Below are 18,299 nucleotides of genomic sequence, written 5' to 3' on the forward strand. Positions count from 1 at the left end.
TTTAAACATGGTCTATGGTGAAAGATATTAGACATCTTTACGCATTTTTCGCCATCCGCTGTGGAGCTATTCGATTTTGCATATTATTTTTTAAACGCTCATTTGTGTAGTTCATATGACCACTTTACAATATTTCAATATCATAATTTATTTTGTAGCCTGTGCTGAAGTTAATTGTGCTGCTAATTATAAGTGAAATGTTAATGCCGAAGTTTCGGTCTGAGTGTTGTTCCGCTTTCTAGTTCTTTATTTGTTGTTCTTCTATGTTTTAATAAATGTGTGTTATTCATATTCACCTTGTTTCTTTCATTTGATTTGACATTATGGATTTATGGCCAAGGAAATTTTTCTTTAAAAGTATTAACCAGACAAAAGTTATTTGACGCTCGCTGGTCTGGGTTTATCTTAAACTGCCGCTTCAGTGTATGCAAGAGCTATGTGACAATGAGCAAGATTTTCTGAGACACTACAACTACTAATAATTAATTAATAAAGGCTATTTTCTTGTAGCCTACAACATAAAATATTTTAATCTAAATGTACAGTGTAAGACATGTAAAAAAAAGACAAGAAGCTAACAATGTCAAGATCAATATTTGTGTAGCCTGCCTGACACGGTATTTTCACAGACTAACACGCCACGCCTCTGGCATATACTACAGTATTTAAAATAGCATATATGCATTAGTTATATTCTCAATTTAATTTACAGAGCAATCCCTGCAAAGTTTTTAGGTTAACTATAGAAGAGACTAGGATTAGTGAGTCACACTAGCAAGACTCGCAAAAGGGGGCGTGGCATCACGATGGTGGCTCTACATCGTGATGTTGGTCAGCCATCACGATGGACGATGATATCGATGATATCGTCCATCGGCACAACCCTAGAGTGGGTAGAATTCAATGAAGCTGTCAGCTGAGGACGTCTATTTCTCAAACTAGAGACTCTGATGTACTTATCCTCGTATTTAGTTGTACATCTGTCCTTCCACATTTCTTTCTGTCCTTGTTAGAGTTAGTTTTGAAGACTGTAGTGTACACCTTTGTATTAAATCTTCAGTTTTTGGCAATTTCAAGCATTGTATAGCCTTCATTCCTCAAAACAATGATTGACTGACAAAATTCTAGAGACAGCTGTTTCTATTTTTCTATTTTTTACCTTAATTTGACCTTAAGAGATGCCAGTCTATTGCATACTGTGGCAACTGAAAAACAAACACAAAGACAATTTTAAGATTAATTTAATGAACCAAATATCTTTCAACTGTGTTTTATATAATGGCAAGTTATTTTCTAGTACCAAATTAGCATTTTAACATGATTACTCAAGGATAAGTTGTTGGAGTGATGGCTGCTGGAAATGGGTCCTGTCTAGATTTGATAAAAAATAACTTTTTTCAAATAGTGATGGTGCTGTTTTTTACATCAGTAATGACAATCCTGACTATACTTTTTGATCGGTTGAATGCCACTTTGGGGAATTAATGTACTAAATACAATTTTCTAAAAGCAAAATCTGTACATTATTACAAACTTTTGACCGCCAGTATATATACAGCTCTGTAAAGAAATTAAGAGACAGCTGCAAAATTATCAGTTGTAAATCATAAATTATCATAAATGTACTATTTATAGGTATGTCCTTGAGTAAAATAAACATTTTTGTTTTATTCTATAAAGTACTGACAACATTTCTCCCAAATTAAAATATTGTCATTTAGAGCATTTATTTGACAGCTTACAACTGGTCAAAATAACAAAAAAGATGCAGTGTTTGGCAATGAACCTACTTCATCCGTGCATTCTCTCCATCATATATATATATAGATATATTTAGGGCTGGGTATTGAGGGTATCGATACATTTTATGCACCGACCGAACTGCCTCTAAACAATCGAGTATTGAAAAATGTCTTGTCGTTCGGTAGCAAATTTCGATACCTAGGGGGTTATAATCTTGTCTACGTCAGTGATAAATCTAGCATGCTAGATGTGCCCAAATCTAAAAGTGCTGGTGATTGGCTGTGTTTAGCCATGAAGGAAAATCACTAGGATCAGAAAAGGGTTTGAATTCCAGGGCTGAGAAAGAATGTTATACGTAACATTGCTAACACAGTTCTACATTACAGAGAAATACTAAACCATAATAATGAGCCTTTAAAATAGCGTTTTTACAAGCGTACGCACAAAGCGAGCTGCAGCGACACAGGGAAAAGCGGTAATGATTCTGAATGTGTCGGAAAAACCATCAAGAGACTGTCTGAACACTTAGTTATTTTATAGAGAGAAATGCACATTCGGGTTAAACGGGCAAACAGATGATGATCTCGGGATCAATGATGGTCAGCGAGATCACCAATAGCTGATGCCTTTGACCATGTCATGACGATATTTGGCTCGTTTTCCCATTAATCTATTAAATTATTATTATTATTATTATTATTATCAAATTAATATAACAAATAATTTGCCCGTTGACACAAAGACACGCATTTGAAGAAACACTCTTTATTATATTATTAAGTCCAGATGACAGAAAAGCCGTATATGGGAATATATGACACGCTGATATGGAGGCGTGCAGTCTCGAGGAACACGTGCATCTAAGGATCTCACTCTTTGTTTCTGCCTTCCGATTTTAATTTTTTATTTTTTATGAGTGTGCAAATGACCTCAGACATCTCAGTTCAAGAGGTGTTTTGAGAACCAGGTCACTTTATTTCCACAGAGCAGTTTATTGTGAACTCAACTCTGCATCCTGTAAAATAATACAAACTATATAAAATAATACAAAAACAAGTTCACCTCGAAGCATGATTTGTTACAGTAATTATTATCATCATTATATTTATTATTTTTACATTTTTAATTGTTTTTATGTCTTTATTTGTGTAAGTAATTTTCCGCCTGCATGTTTAGACGGATTCTTGCCTGACGGTAAATGGAAAGGTGGTTACGTTTTTTAAATAAATTATTTAATTTTCAATGCAAAATCAATAAAGCAAGAATATTCACTAATTCCTCAGCCCCGAGGTTTCCGATGTAATTGGATATATATATATTGTGAGGGAGGAAACAAAACAAATTTATTCAAACACATGATATATTTTCCTGGATAACAAATACCCGACAGGTAGAGAATGCCCGGATGAAGCTTTTTTGCCAGAGAGAGATGTTCACAACTGTTGTAAAGCCATCTTTCAAAAAGTTGAACAACACATTTTAAATGCTTAATTATGCTTAATTATTTCCAGTTTCATTTGAACTTTTAGTTATATGAATAAAAAATGAAGTTCAAAGTTTGAAACCAAGGTGTCTTGCTTTATTGTGTAAGCTTAACCCTAACCATGTTTACCGAACATTATCCCATAGTACCACCACCTAGCGTCCAACCAGAGGTAATACCGGTGTTCATCATTTTCCTGCTTTCTTGAGTTTTTTTTTTTTTCGACCAAAGTATTGGAAAAAGTGTTGTTTAGGAACCGGTATCTAAGTCAAGATATTGGTATCGGTATCGAAAAACGATACCCAGCCCTAGATATATCGTTGTCCGGGTTGTTGCGGGTTTATTTGGGAGAAATGTTGTCAGTACTTTATAGAATATATATATATATTTTAGCACTTCATTAGTTTAATTTTTTTTGTTTAGTTTGAAGTGCAATTTGAAATATCTTTGATTTAAGTTTTTCATTTTTTAAATAAATTAATTAATTTTCAATTCAAAATCACAAAAGCAAGAATATTCACCAATCCCTCATCCGGGGGGTTGACAATGTAATTGGATATTGTAATATAATATTTTTTTTATAAAAATATTGTGAATATATTTCTTACATATCGCCCAGCCCTAGAAGGAAAAAACAAATTTATTCACACACATTCAAAGTCGTTACTCTTCCGGGGCAGCTAAACTAGGTCCTGGGATGAAAGGTAATAAAAAACCAACATTAAACCCGCAACAACCCACAGTAAGTGATGTATTTACTGGGACAACGAAATACCCGACCGGTAGCCCATGATGGAGAGAATGCACAGATGAAGTAGGTGCATTGCCAGAGAGATATTGCCCTTCACAACTGTTGTAAAGCCATCTTTCAATAAGTTCAACAACACACATTTTAATTGCACTTCATTTTTTCAGTTTAATTTTTAGTTAAAAGAAATGAAAAAATAAAGTTTGAAGAGTTTGAAATCTAGCTGCCTTGCATTAATGTGTAGGCTATTACTTAATGCAAACTACCCCATAGTACTTTTACATAGTACCTAGTGTCCAGCCAGCGGTAATACTGGTGTTAGTCGGTTTGAACATGAACACTACACTGGTGTGAAAATTATGATATTGTGGCAAGTCTAGTTAGCACCACAAAAGCCATACTGACTATGCTCTAGTGCAGGGTTTCATTACCCAGGTTTAAAGGGATAGTTCTCCCAAAAATTTAAATTCTCTCATAATTTACTCATCCTTATGCCGTTCCAGATGTGTATGACTTTCTGTCTTCTGCAGAACACAAACAAAGATTTTTAGAAGAACTACAAAAAGCACATAAATGCAGCATACAAGTAATCTATATGAATCCTGTGGTTTTATCCATGTCTTTTTAAGTGATATGATAGGTGCGGGTGAGAAACAGATCAATATTTAAGTCCTTTTTTATTATAAATTCTCCTCCTGCCCAGTAGGTGGTGATATATATGGAGAATGTGAATCGCCAATAATAAAAAGTGTGAGTGAAAGTGAAAATGTAGGTGTATTTTAAAAAAGGCCTTAAATATTGATCTGTTCTCATACACCTATCATCCCTTCAGAAGACATGGTTTTAACCACTGGAGTCTTTTGAATTACTTTCAATGCTGCCTTTTTGTGCTTTTTGGAGCTTAAAAGTTTTGGTCACCATATGGACCTACAGATATTCTTCTAAAAATCTTATGTGTTCAGCAGAATAAAGAAAATCATAACATCTGGGATGGCATGAGGGTAAGTAAATTATGAAAGTATTTTAATTTTTGGGTGAACTATCCCTTTAAAAGGGTTATTAAACCCCTTTCAAAATAACAAGTGTGAAACATTGCTTAACACAGGGTTAAAAGTGGCCTTAAACCATGGTTTAAAATGATTTTAACCCAGGGTATAGTGCAGGGTTGAAAGCTCTAGACCAGTGGTTCTAAAACTTTCTGAAGTTTTTTTTTTTCCCCACGGCACCCCAACTGCTGAAAAATAATAAATAAACAAATATGCTATTGAAAACACCCCTTTTTATTTTAATGTCAATATTATAAGCCTTCAAGTGTTTCTTAAATAGGTAAAAAAAAAAATAATTAATTATTTAAGAGCCAGTAATAGAACAGTGCTTTAGTTTTTTTAAGTGAAAGCAGCAATTTAACATTTAAAAAAAGCATCATATAATAAAGTTAAATGTAATCTAATGTAATATAACATAAAATGACTTCAATTATTGACATAATCTTTACTGTGTGATTATTAGATATACAGGGTGGCCCAAAACAAACGGGGCCTCTATATTTAATTGCTCATATCTTAAAAATGTATAAAGGCATTTCCAAGATTTTTGCCGTCCCTATACGACTTTCTGTAAAGAACAAAATGAACACACATGTGTTGTTGCTCACGATGCCGTCACAGTGACGTAATTTTTTGGTTTACATTAAGTAATAGAAGTATGCCAAAAATCTTATGCGTTCATGCATTTTTAAGATATGAGCTATTAAACAGAGGTTTTTTTGGGGTCACCCTGTACATTAATACTGATTCAATGCAGCCATAGTTGGACTGAGAAGCAAACCTGTCATTTACATTTTTTATGTACATTTTTTATGTTTTTAAATTAAACTTTTTTGTAAATCTCTACAGGAACCAAGCAGAATCTGGATCCTCTGTCTTGGGATTTTGTAGGGAAGAACTTGTTTGCCATGGCGATGGAAGGGATTGTGTTCTTCATCTTTACTGTTCTGCTGCAGTATAAATTCTTCATTCATTTTAGGTACATATTTTTTCCTAGCTCTTTGAATAATGTCTTGTTAAATATGGTATTGACTAATTCAAAATGTAGCTGCCTAGTTCAATGAGGTCTATAATACTTGAAGTATTCCCATTCATCTCAAAGGCTTGGGCAGTGTATGCATCCATGAATGCTGCCACATTTTTTTGAGCCAATCACATTATGTGACTAATCACTCTGGAGCCCCTAAAAAATGGCAATGCTGATTGTCTGATGGCACCACAAAAAAACCAAAGCCATGCACTAGTAAATATCTTAAGCTTGCATCGTACACGCATTGTGGTGTAGTTATGGCATCTAGCAGCAGAGGCTAACTCCCCATTCCAACCATCCGAACCTAGACCCCCTGGTATAGTAACTGATAATTCCCCCACAGCCGATGGACAGGGTTTGTGCTGCCCCCACTGGGCATAGAGGACGAGGATGTGGCAAGAGAGAGAGACCGTGTCAAGAATGGGAGAGCTAAAGGAGACATTCTGACCCTCACAGACCTCAGCAAGGTACAAAAGCACACAAAATACCACACAAACAGAATATTAAATATAAATTAAAATATTTAAACAGAAATCTTGGTTGAACCATTTAAGGGTAAAACCATGATTCTTTGTGTCTCTGCAGGTGTATAAGGCAGGCAGGATGCCAGCGGTGAATCGGCTTTGCTTAGGCATTCCTCGAGGAGAGGTGAGTATTGACTCTGACTACCACCACTGGAGTTTGAATCCAGGGTGTGCTGAGTGACTCCAGCCAGGTCTCCTAAGTAAACAAATTGGCCCAGCTGGTAGGGAGGGTAGAGTTACAAGGGGTAACCTACTCGTGGTCGCGATCAGTGGTTCTCGTTCTCAATGGGGTTGTGCGTGGATCGTAGAGAGAAGCATGAGCCTCCGCAAGATGTGAGTCTCCGCGGTGTCATGCACAGCGAGCCATGTGATAAGATGTGTGGATTGACAGTCTCAAAAGTGGAGGCTACTGAGATTTGTCCTCCGCCACCTGGATTAAGGTGAGTAACCGCGCAACCACGAGGACCTAGTAAGTAGTGGGAATTGGGCATGCCAAATTGGGGAGAAAAGGGTATAAAATAAAAATAAAAAACCCTTGCTTTAGCGCAATGGTTGATTGAGAAGTGAGTAGGTGGCTCCTTGATGTTGGCCGGGACGCATCGAAACGGATTAATGTTTACACTACAAATGCAATGTGGCCACATATTGTTTTGACTACCTCCGAATGTGGTCCCAATATGGTGATCTGATCACAAAATGTTTTGGAGCCTGTTTACATATGAATCTAGCAATAGGATCACCCGAATTGCATATTACCTAATACCAGGTGTAAACAGGGCTTTTGAGACATATCTAAATTGTCTTATGTTGTAGAGCAAGTTTAGATTGTTGTATGTGAAGCAGGTTTTGACATGTTTTCTTTTTCCATGGCAGTGCTTTGGGCTTTTGGGTGTAAACGGGGCAGGGAAAACCTCAACTTTCCGTATGCTCACGGGTGACACCAGCATCACTTATGGAGAGGCGTTTCTTAGCAACCACAGGTTAGACCACCATCATCTCTTCTTCACATGCTAAAGCATCTCTTTTAAAGATATAGTTCACCCAAAAATACAAATTCTGTCATCATTTACTTATATATAAACTGAATGGAGACATTTAGCAGAATGTCCAATCAAGCATCATAAAATTAGTTTATGCAAGTCTTCCAAAGCCATATGATAGAGAAACATGTATGAGAAACAGACTATAATATAAGCCATTATTTGCTTTTAAATCTCATGCACATGCTCCATATGTTTAAAGCTCGGGCATAATGAGACACATGAGAACCAATTAAATTTGTGCAGTTTGTTCCTCTACTCATTCTTGTTCTTATATTATGTCGGATGCGCTGTGCTTGTATCTTGATTTGAACAAGTAGAAAGCAAGATATAAAGTGAATAGGGATTTCAATTTTATTCCAGAAGAATCAGTATTACTTAGTATATCTGTCAGAATTTACGAAGTAACGCATGCGATTAATTAAAGTTTAAAGCGTTATTTTTCTTAATCACGATTAACACATTTACCATTAATATAGCATAAACCAGCATAAACACTTGTTGGGAGGGCAGAACCGTTATAATGTGTCCATCCGGACGCACACACCACAAACGCACATAACAGCGATCCCATGTCAGTAATTAAAAGATGGAGAAAGGACCTCTTAACTATATTTGATGTACAAAAAAAGCCCAGATGGGACTTGTGATAAAAACAAGTATTTTTCAGCCTATGTAAGGTGCATTTTAATTAGCATAGAAGCACGGCTGAGGTCTTACTATCACCAACATGCAGAATGAGACATATTTGTCTGCAAGCGCTTTTCATTTGAAGTTAAAGCTGTCATAGAAACACTGATGCCAATCATAAATGCAGCTTCACGATTTCTGTAGGAAAGTGGATAGCCACAGTCTACCGGCAGATTTATATTTTGAAGGATGAGAGTTTAATAGATCTAATGCCCATTGCAATGAAAATGCAACCTATGGGGGGGCTAGTTCTTTCAATTAGTGAAACTCCCACTTAGACTTTGGGAAACGTTTAATGTTACTTGAATTGGTGATATTTTAGTGCATTTCTGTCTTTATACTGTAGACGGCTTTGTTTGTAAAATTTTATGTATATATCATTTTAAGTATATAGATGATGTAAAATTTCAGCATTTTCAAAATCTGCGATTAATTGCTATTAAAAAATGTGATCTACTGACAGCACTTTTGCTAAAATGTATTTAGTCTAAGCACAGTGTGTAATGGTAAATTGATGCACTCTTTTTTTATATTCAGTGTTCTTACAGAAATGGAGAAAGTTCATCAGCTGATGGGATACTGTCCTCAGTTTGACGCTATCAATGACCTACTGACAGGACGAGAGCACCTGGAATTCTATGCCCGCCTCAGAGGAGTGCCAGAGGCTCATGTGGCAAAGGTACAGAACTCTCCAAGATTATTATTATTGAAGTATCTAGAATTAAACCAAAGGTCAGGGTTAATGGAGATATTTAGCTAACTAACTGTTCTTGTAAATATCGGTCCTGTAGGTGGCACAGTGGGGTGTGCAAAAGCTCGGTCTGAGTCAGTATGCTGAGCGAGAGGCTGGCGGCTACAGTGGAGGAAATAAACGCAAACTCTCCACAGCCATTTCTCTCATTGGAGCTGCTCCTGTCATCTTCCTGGTATGACTGCCCATGCACACCTATGAGACCAATGTTTTTGTGACTGAGGAGCTGTGTGTCTTTTCTGTTATCAATTGTAGGAGCATAGAGACATTAAATTCCTCATTTTGCATGTCTGCGAGTAAACTTAAATTTCTGTTATAGCGCAGAAGCATGCATGTGTGTCATTTGACAACAATCTGGCATGAGGACAACAGCACTGATTATCAAAATCTGCCATAATGTGTTCAGACTAGTGCTGTCAGTCGATTAAAATTCTTAATCGCTTTTTTTTTATTTATTTTTTTTATCACGATTAATCGTAGATTTTGAAAGTACTGAAATTTCATACTATATGTACTCCTTTCCTGTCAAAATACATTTATTTCCATCTTGGGAAATAAAACAAAACAATATGCAACAATATAATGCTTTATTAAAATTTTTCATACAAAGCCTTCTGCAGTATAAAGAAAAAAAGCACTAATTTGAGTAACATTAAACGTTTTCCAAAGTCTAATTGGAAGGTTGACTAATTTCAAAGAACTAGTCCCCCCATAAGTTGCATATTCATTGCAATGGACATTTAATCTCTTAAACTCTCATCTTCCACAATATTAATCTGCCGGTAGATGCTTTCTTACAGCAATCGTGAAGCTGCGTTCATGTTTCGTTCAAGTGCCTTTTTGAACTCCACATGCAAAGCGCTTGTAGACAAAAACATCTCAAGTGCCTTACAGAGGCTAAAACTAGATACTAGATTTCTATCACAAGTCTCATTTGGGTTTGTTTTGTACATCAAATAGCGATAAGAAGTCCTTTATCCATAATTTTATCACTGACACAGAAGCGCTATTGTGTGTGCGTGTTGTGAAGTTTGTGTCAGTGTAATGACTCTGGGTGGACACATCGCAGAGGTTCTGCCCTTCCAACAAGTGTTTATGCTGTATTAAATTTAAATGCGTTAATCACAATTTATGTTTTTTAATTAATCGCATACGTTAATGTATTAATTCTGACAGCTCTAGTTCAGACACAATTTTCTATTCACCATTGTGAAGTTAGAGCACTAGATCACGTCATTAAATACTGGTGCAGAGTCATTTTAGACCAGATTTGACTGACTTGCTTTTTGAACCAATGTATCAGATGATGTGTGCATGACATTTTTTCCATCCTTACTGGGATTCTCAGGATGAGCCAACGACTGGCATGGACCCGAAGGCTAAGCGCTTCCTCTGGAACTGTATCCTCGGTGTGATCAAAGAGGGACGGGCTGTTGTTCTCACCTCCCACAGGTAGGGGGCACTATTAGGATATTATACAGTTTGGCTTGTTTCACACATACTGCGTTTGCATGGTGTTCATTTCTGCACCGATATATTAAGAGGATACAGCATTCAAGGTGGGCATGGAAAACATGTTGAAAATGCACTGTAAACCCATTTATGAACAAGCACGCGAAGCTGACAAAATTACTCATTCTCTACTTCCTCCACATTATGATGTCACACCATGGTAGACATTTGCATCTGACCGCCTCCACAAAAACACATCAATGCCTACTTTCACTTATTACCATATTTCCCATTGTGTCATGTTTTTAAGATGCTGTGTGAAGTGTCAAATTTAAAAAATGCATCTCGAGACACCCACATTCTGTTTCATTATTTGAATTGTGTCTACATTTTTTAAGTGCAAGAACAGGTACTATCTGAATAGCCCCTAAGATTACATTGATGTATTTGAACTCTGTGCAAATGCATTTATGTTTGCTTAAAGTTGTATGAATATTATACAGTTTGCAATGAGTTGTTCAGATGTCATTTCTGTACATGTTTTCTGAACATCTCTGCACCCTGGATGCTCTTCTATCTTTGCAGTATGGAAGAATGTGAGGCCCTGTGTACCCGTATGGCCATCATGGTGAATGGCAGGTTCCAGTGCCTAGGCTCAGTTCAGCACCTCAAGAACAGGTTCCTGCTATGGCCAGAATGACTATTACTGGGTTCTAAATTAACAAATAATTAGTCTATTTGAGTGTATTGTATTTTATAATACAGTATCCCACCCAGTGTACTCTTGCTGTGTATAACACATTATGGCAAATGTAGGATGTCATCCATGTATACCATGCATACAAAAGATTCTTGTCCTCCTACTTTTTCCTGTCAGGTTTGGTGATGGTTACACGATAATCCTTCGCCTGTCAGCCCCGTCTACTGAACCATGCCCTGTGGACACCTATATCCAGAAATCCTTCCCTGGTATTCAGCTGAAGGAGAGACATCAGAACGTGCTCCAGTACCAGATGCCATCACAGGGCTGTTCACTCGCTTGCATCTTTGAGGTTCTGTCAAATAATTATGAGAAGCTAGGAATAGCTGACTACTCTGTGTCACAGACTACACTGGATCAGGTAAAAGTACAGTCCTGAGACTGAGCTCTAATCCTAAACCTAGTTAGCTATCTTGCTGTCTATTATGTACATAGGCCCAAGACATGCACAAATATTTGGGAAAATAGTCAATTAATTAACATAAAACTTCTTAGGTCTCACAGGATGCATTCTTCCATTCAATAACAGCTGGCGCAGCGCAGTGGTATGGAACAGAATGCAGTCTTTTAATGTCACACAGTGTTGTCACTCATAGAGTGAGACACTTAAAAACAGCTTTAGTTTCATCACAACAATGAACCATTTGCCACATTCTCATTATATAGAGCTATTTGATTTTGCATTCTATTTGATTTCATTAAAATCTGTGGAATTTTGTTAGCATTTTGTAGGGATGGATAAAAATATAGATTTTCTGATGCATCACAATCTTTGTTTGAACCATCTCGATATTGATTCTTAAATCGATCTTTTACTTTGTGACAACATTCTATATTGCAATTAAATCACTTGAATATGCAACCAAATCTCAAGCTATGAGACTAAAAATGTGTTATGATAAGCCACTGTCTAATAAATGTTCAGATTTCACTCACCAGTGATTGATGTATAGTGGAGAATTTATTAGCACGGAGCTCCTTTCACTGCGTGTTGAGAGTAAAAGTTTGGTTTAACTCGTTCTGTGTCCAAAGATGATATCCATGGATCCATATGTCATTGAATAATGTCTCTTTTAACAGTCAGTTGTTGATAAAAAAAAAAAAAAAAAGAAAAGAAACATTGAATTCTAATAACACATGGATGGACTGAAGAAATTATAGATGTCTTCTCTCGGTATATGCGCTTATTGGCTGATGACGCTCGTCTTAAAGACACAGTACTGATTAAGAAAGTGTTCAACATATCAATGGAAATACTTGTAAATAGTACAAATTATGTAAGTATGCAACAGAATCAGTGTTGGGTGTAATCCAATTTCAGAGTAATTAGTTACTGTAATCAAATAAATTAAATTAATTTATAACAAAATAATTTTTTTGTCAAAAGTAATGTAACATTACATTTTTAATTCTTGTAATCAGATAACAGTTACTGACTTTCAGTTCATTGAATTACTTTTAAGTTAAGCATTATGCATATTTCAAATATATTATTTATGTAGAATAAATAAATTATGGCCCATAACAAGTCATTGTGATGGAGAAATGTGAGGTGCTGAGTGTAGGACTTTTGTGGAAAAACGAAGACATTATTTTGAATTTGTTGAGCGGCGTTTATTTAGAAAGTAACTTAAAGTAATTAGTAATGTAATTACTTTTTCAATTAAGTAATTAGTAAAGTAATCTGATAACAATTTTAGAGAAATTATTAGTAATTTGTTACACAACTTACACAACATTGAACATAATATATGTAATTTGAAGACATTAATTGATTTAATGGACTGAGTTTTTCAAAAGCTTAAATGTGACCATTTTGATGAAAAACTAATATTGAAATATAATTTGTAAAATTTTATATTTTCAGATTGTACCTAGAAGGGTTGCCTAGAAGGTTCCTTTATAATTTAGAGCATTAGCTGAGATCAAAATGTACATTGTAACAGAAATGTCGGTCCCACCAGAATCGAATCAGGAAATCTGTATCAATACCCAGCTCTAGCGTTTAGGAATACACAAGCTTAGAAATTACCTCAAAGCTAACAGACATGTACTAAAAGCCACAAAACTCTTGATATTTAAGTGATGCCTACATAGGCAGCAAACTAGGATTTGGAACAGACACTGTTTCTATTTGAAGGACATTACTCTAGAGAAACTAGGCAAAAATGATTTCTCTTGCAGGTGTTTGTTAACTTTGCTAAGGAGCAGACAGATGATAATCAACAGGAGGTAACAGTAAATGGTGCACCAGTGGCAGCTCAAACCACCAGACCTCAGCGACCTACTGAACTCAACCTGGAGAAACCCAGCAGTTCTTCAACACCAAGCTCACACTTATCACCCTCTGCAGAACAGGCTGCTTTCTCAGGACAAACCTCTGAGCCACGAACCAGTGGACAAAAGACTAAAAAGAGCAAATCAAACAGTCAGTCCGTCTCAAGACAGCATCAGCAGATCAAGATGGAACCTGTCGGGGCAGCAGCTAATGGATCGAACCCACCTGGAGACCAAGCATCTGGTACCAAAGACCCATCTGCATTGTTTATTGTCAGTACCAAAACACAGGAAAGCAAAATGTGAAAAGACAAAGACATTCAGAATGGAACTGACTTAAAACGGCTCACCAAGGAACATTAGAAAGGCATCATTCTTCCTCCACGTTTGGTGCCTTGTTCACTTTTAGTTTAGTTACCCTAAAATCAATCAATCAATCATTCATTCAGTCAATCAATTAGTGGTCAACCAATATGTGTTTTTCATTGGCTGATGCCAATATCTAGAAAGCAGAGTGGCCCGAAGTCTCATATAATGTCGATGTACAGCATACACAGTACAGTGAAGTATGTAAAGGTTAATCGACCAAGCCGAAACTCTGTCCAAGTGAACACTTGATGTTATTGGCCAATGTCAGTATAATGCCAAATATTAATTGGCCTGTTAATTCACCCTGTTAATTCTGCAATTCTTCATTGATTGTATGTTGTGTTGTATTCTGAAACTTGAAGTTACACACCATAACATATGGCATTATGTTTTGGAGGGAAATCTTTGCCAGACCTCTCCAACAGATCCATTATGCATATTGTCATGTTGTCAGTTGCAGTTTCATATAGTGTTTGCTTTGTATGACCCAATTTGGGACCAAATGCTTGAACTGGAAATGTTACATGATGTCAGACCTCTTTATTTTTATGTTTGTATTTTAAATGTGCAGTGTAAAGCTGGTATCAAACTCAAAAACTGCCTTCATGTAGTCAATATTTTTATTTATTGCTCTTATTTATGTAATGTGAGTTTTTATCTAACTTTTTTCTCTGATGCACTTAAGCTTAAAGAAAATCTAAAGTTTCAGTCAGGCATATCACTGTATCTTAATGCACTTCAATGATTGTTACAATACTCGATATGTACTGTAGCCTACTTTAAATTTTGTATTTCTTGTATTTACAAAAATACCAGCGATATTATGGATGAAATTACTAGTGAAGCTTAAATTTAAAGTTTGCAATGTGCATGAATCTGGATGTTAATATGAAAGAATATTTATATGCAAATATATATGCTCAGAAAAGAATGTATTATTAAATATGTTGACACTGTGCTGGAGTCTGGTGTGCAATAATGAGGGTTTTATTTATTTATTTTATGGAAACACTATATTGAACAAAAATGGATTAGTGTCAGTTTGTATGCAATCAAAAACGGTTAAGGGAAGTTGTAACTAAATGGTATGTACATTTCGGTGCAAAAATCTTAAGCACATAAGATGTTTCACAACAACATTTGTCATAAAATGGTTATTTATATCTTCAGCTTTAGTGTGTCAATAGGAAATATACATTTTGTACTCCCAAACATTCCTTTTGCAGACAGAATAGTAGAACAGGGAGCCCTGCAACCTATGACCTGGCCCTCACAGAGCCCCCCACTGAACATCGGGTCAGTCTGGGATTAAATGAAAAGACAGAAGTAATTGAGAAAGCCTAAATAAATGAAAGAACTTTGGCGAATTCTCCAAGAAGCTTTAAACATCCTATCGGCCAATGACAAAGAAAAACTGTGTCCAGGTGTAAGTAGGAGAACTGGTGCTGTTTTAAAGGCAAAAGTGTTCACACCAAATATTAATTTAGTGCTTTTTCTGTTTACTGGTCTTTGGATGACATTAATTGATTAATGAAAACTTTTTATGGCATTATTTTTTTTAAGAAATCCTCACTTTTAAAGTTTTACACAAGTGCCTAAAACATTTGCACAGTACTGTATGTTTTCACTAATCGATGTGGCTGTAAGACATTACAGAATGTTTTTTGTTCCTCATTCACTTTCTGTGAAACTGAGTTGTCTCCTAAAAGCCATACTTTGGAGAATTAAAAAATATGAATTATGTGTGTGAATGATATTTTCTGAGTGCTGATTTTATGGATGATTACTGGCAGTCAAATAAGACCGGGATGAGATGGCTCTGTCTCTGGTAAACGACAGTAGTTCTGGCAGCTGTCATGTTTAACTGCTCTCACGTTGAATGTGTTTGTTGTTTTACCTAAGGACTTAAGCTTTCATTTGCACCTACTCTGGGTATCTTAAGGTTTGTTCCACCAGAGATATTCAACAAAGTAATAATATAAAAAAAGTAAAATAAATATTTTCACTATGGTAAAATGTCAGTTGTTGTCTTATGTTAATACATTTTTAATAACATTTCAGCAGTATTTGTATTTGGTATTGACCTCTTCATCTTTACCATGAAATTCAATGATGTTACACAATTGTTGTGGTTTTCGATGTAACACCACAACCTTGCAATATAATATATAATATAATTAGGGTTGGGGGAATGCTTCTTAAAAAGATGCTCAGAAATAGCTGTTGTAATGCAGCAACGCTGATAATTCTCATCAAGAACAAGATTTTTGCAGTAGGGCCTACGTCTTTGCCCTAATATCACAAGTCTTACTGAAGAAAGATTATGAACTAACATGGATTATCTTGATAGAAAAAATACAATCGTACCATATTACAGGTCCAAGTAAAAGAGCTCGAAATAGTATTTTAGTTTAGCATAAAGCTAAATGGTCACAAGACAATTTACACAAGACTAACTATTTCTGCAACTCCAAACTGACTTTAGAACCTCACAACAACAAAACAATTTGTTGGCAAAGGAAAAGTTCCTCAATGACGTCACATCCACCTTTTCACTCACAACCTATTTTAGAGCTCCTTGCTCACATCGGAGTAAAAGCGCCATCTGTCAGCTTGCATGAATGTAACACTTCATAAGAAAGTGTTTCACCCACTGATCTATATACAGGTGAAACTCGAAAAATTAGAATATCGTGCAAAAGTTCATTAATTTCAGTAATTCAACTTAAAAGGTGAAACTAATATATTATATAGACTCATTACAAGCAAAGTAAGATATTTCAAGCCTTTATTTGATATCATTTTGATGATTATGGCTTATAGCTTATGAAAACCCCAAATTCAGAATCTCAGAAAATTAGAATATTGTGAAAAGGTTCAGTATTGTAGGCTCAAAGTGTCACACTCTAATCAGCTAAACACCTGCAAAGGGTTCCTGAGCCTTTAAATGGTCTCTCAGTCTGGTTCAGTTGAATTCACAATCATGGGGAAGACTGCTAACCTGACAGTTGTGCAGAAAACCATCATTGGCACCCTCCACAAGGAGGGAAAGCCTCAAAAGGTAATTGCAAAAAAGTTGGATGTTCTCAAAGTGCTGTATCAAAGCACATTAATAGAAAGTTAAGTGGAAGGGAAAAGTGTGGAAGAAAAAGGTGCACAAGCAGCAGGGATAACCGTAGCCTGGAGAGGATTGTCAGGAAAAGGCCATTCAAATGTGTGGGGGAGCTTCACAAGGAGTGGACTGAGGCTGGAGTTACTGCATCAAGAGCCACCACACACAGACGGGTCCTGGACATGGGCTTCAAATGTCAAACGTCTTACCTGGGCTAAAGAAAAAGAACTGGTCTGTTGCTCAGTGGTCCAAAGTCCTCTTTTCTGATGAGAGCAAATTTTGCATCTCATTTGGAAACCAAGGTCCCAGAGTCTGGAGGAAGAATGGAGAGGCACACAATCCAAGATGCTTGAAGTCCAGTGTGAAGTTTCCACAGTCTGTGTTGGTTTGGGGAGCCATGTCATCGGCTGGTGTTGGTCCACTGTGCTTTATTAAGTCCAGAGTCAACGCAACCGTCTACCGGGACATTTTAGAGCACTTCATGCTTCCTTCAGCAGACAAGCTTTATGGAGATGCTGACTTCATTTTCCAGCAGGACTTGGCACCTGCCCACACTGCCAAAAGTACCAAAACCTGGTTCAGTGACCATGGTATTACTGTGCTTGATTGGCCAGCAAACTCGCCTGACCTGAACCCCATAGAGAATCTATGGGGCATTGCCAAGAGAAAGATGAGAGACATGAGACCAAACAATGCAGAAGAGCTGAAGGCCGCTACTGAAGCATCTTGGTCTTCCATAACACCTCAGCAGTGCCACAGGCTGATAGCATCCATGCCACGCCGCATTGAGTAATTAATGCAAAAGGGGCCCAAACCAAGTACTGAGTACATATGCATGATTATACTTTTTGGAGGGCCGACATTTCTGTATTTAAAATCCTTTTTTTTATTGATTTCATGTAATATTCTAATTTTCTGAGATTCTGAATTTGGGGTTTTCATAAGCTGTAAGCCATAATCATCAAAATGATATCAAATAAAGGCTTGAAATATCTTACTTTGCTTGTAATGAGTCTATATAATATATTAGTTTCACCTTTTAAGTTGAATTACTGAAATTAATGAACTTTTGCACGATATTCTAATTTTTCGAGTTTCACCTGTATATAGAGCAGTGGTTTCACCGCTGTTCAAACGCCCCTCGGATCGCATAATTTATATGGATAAAGGTTTTCCAAGCGAAAAGACTAATAAATATAAAATTAAATAAATGACAATAAAATGCAAAGTAATCTCTTCAGTAATAAAATACTTTTGGCTGTAACTGTACTCTG

The 18,299-nt window shown here is 36.3% G+C and overlaps 1 protein-coding gene across 1 annotated transcript in view; it reads left to right on the plus strand.

Moving 5' to 3' along the window:
* Positions 1-15,798, plus strand: part of abca7 (ATP-binding cassette, sub-family A (ABC1), member 7) — a 60,827-nt gene extending 45,029 nt beyond the window's left edge. Inside the window, exons 41-50 of the mRNA XM_052101202.1 lie at positions 5,870-5,999; positions 6,394-6,517; positions 6,636-6,698; positions 7,448-7,554; positions 8,842-8,983; positions 9,096-9,230; positions 10,404-10,507; positions 11,093-11,185; positions 11,385-11,628; positions 13,452-15,798. Of these exons, the coding sequence (XP_051957162.1) occupies positions 5,870-5,999; positions 6,394-6,517; positions 6,636-6,698; positions 7,448-7,554; positions 8,842-8,983; positions 9,096-9,230; positions 10,404-10,507; positions 11,093-11,185; positions 11,385-11,628; positions 13,452-13,850 (1,541 nt within the window). The 3' untranslated portion in view covers positions 13,851-15,798. The remainder of the gene's footprint in view (positions 1-5,869; positions 6,000-6,393; positions 6,518-6,635; positions 6,699-7,447; positions 7,555-8,841; positions 8,984-9,095; positions 9,231-10,403; positions 10,508-11,092; positions 11,186-11,384; positions 11,629-13,451) is intronic.
* Positions 15,799-18,299: the final 2,501 nt, after the last annotated feature.

Source organism: Xyrauchen texanus, chromosome 32 (genome assembly GCF_025860055.1).
Source record: "Xyrauchen texanus isolate HMW12.3.18 chromosome 32, RBS_HiC_50CHRs, whole genome shotgun sequence".
NCBI classification, from domain to species: Eukaryota; Metazoa; Chordata; class Actinopteri; order Cypriniformes; family Catostomidae; genus Xyrauchen; species Xyrauchen texanus.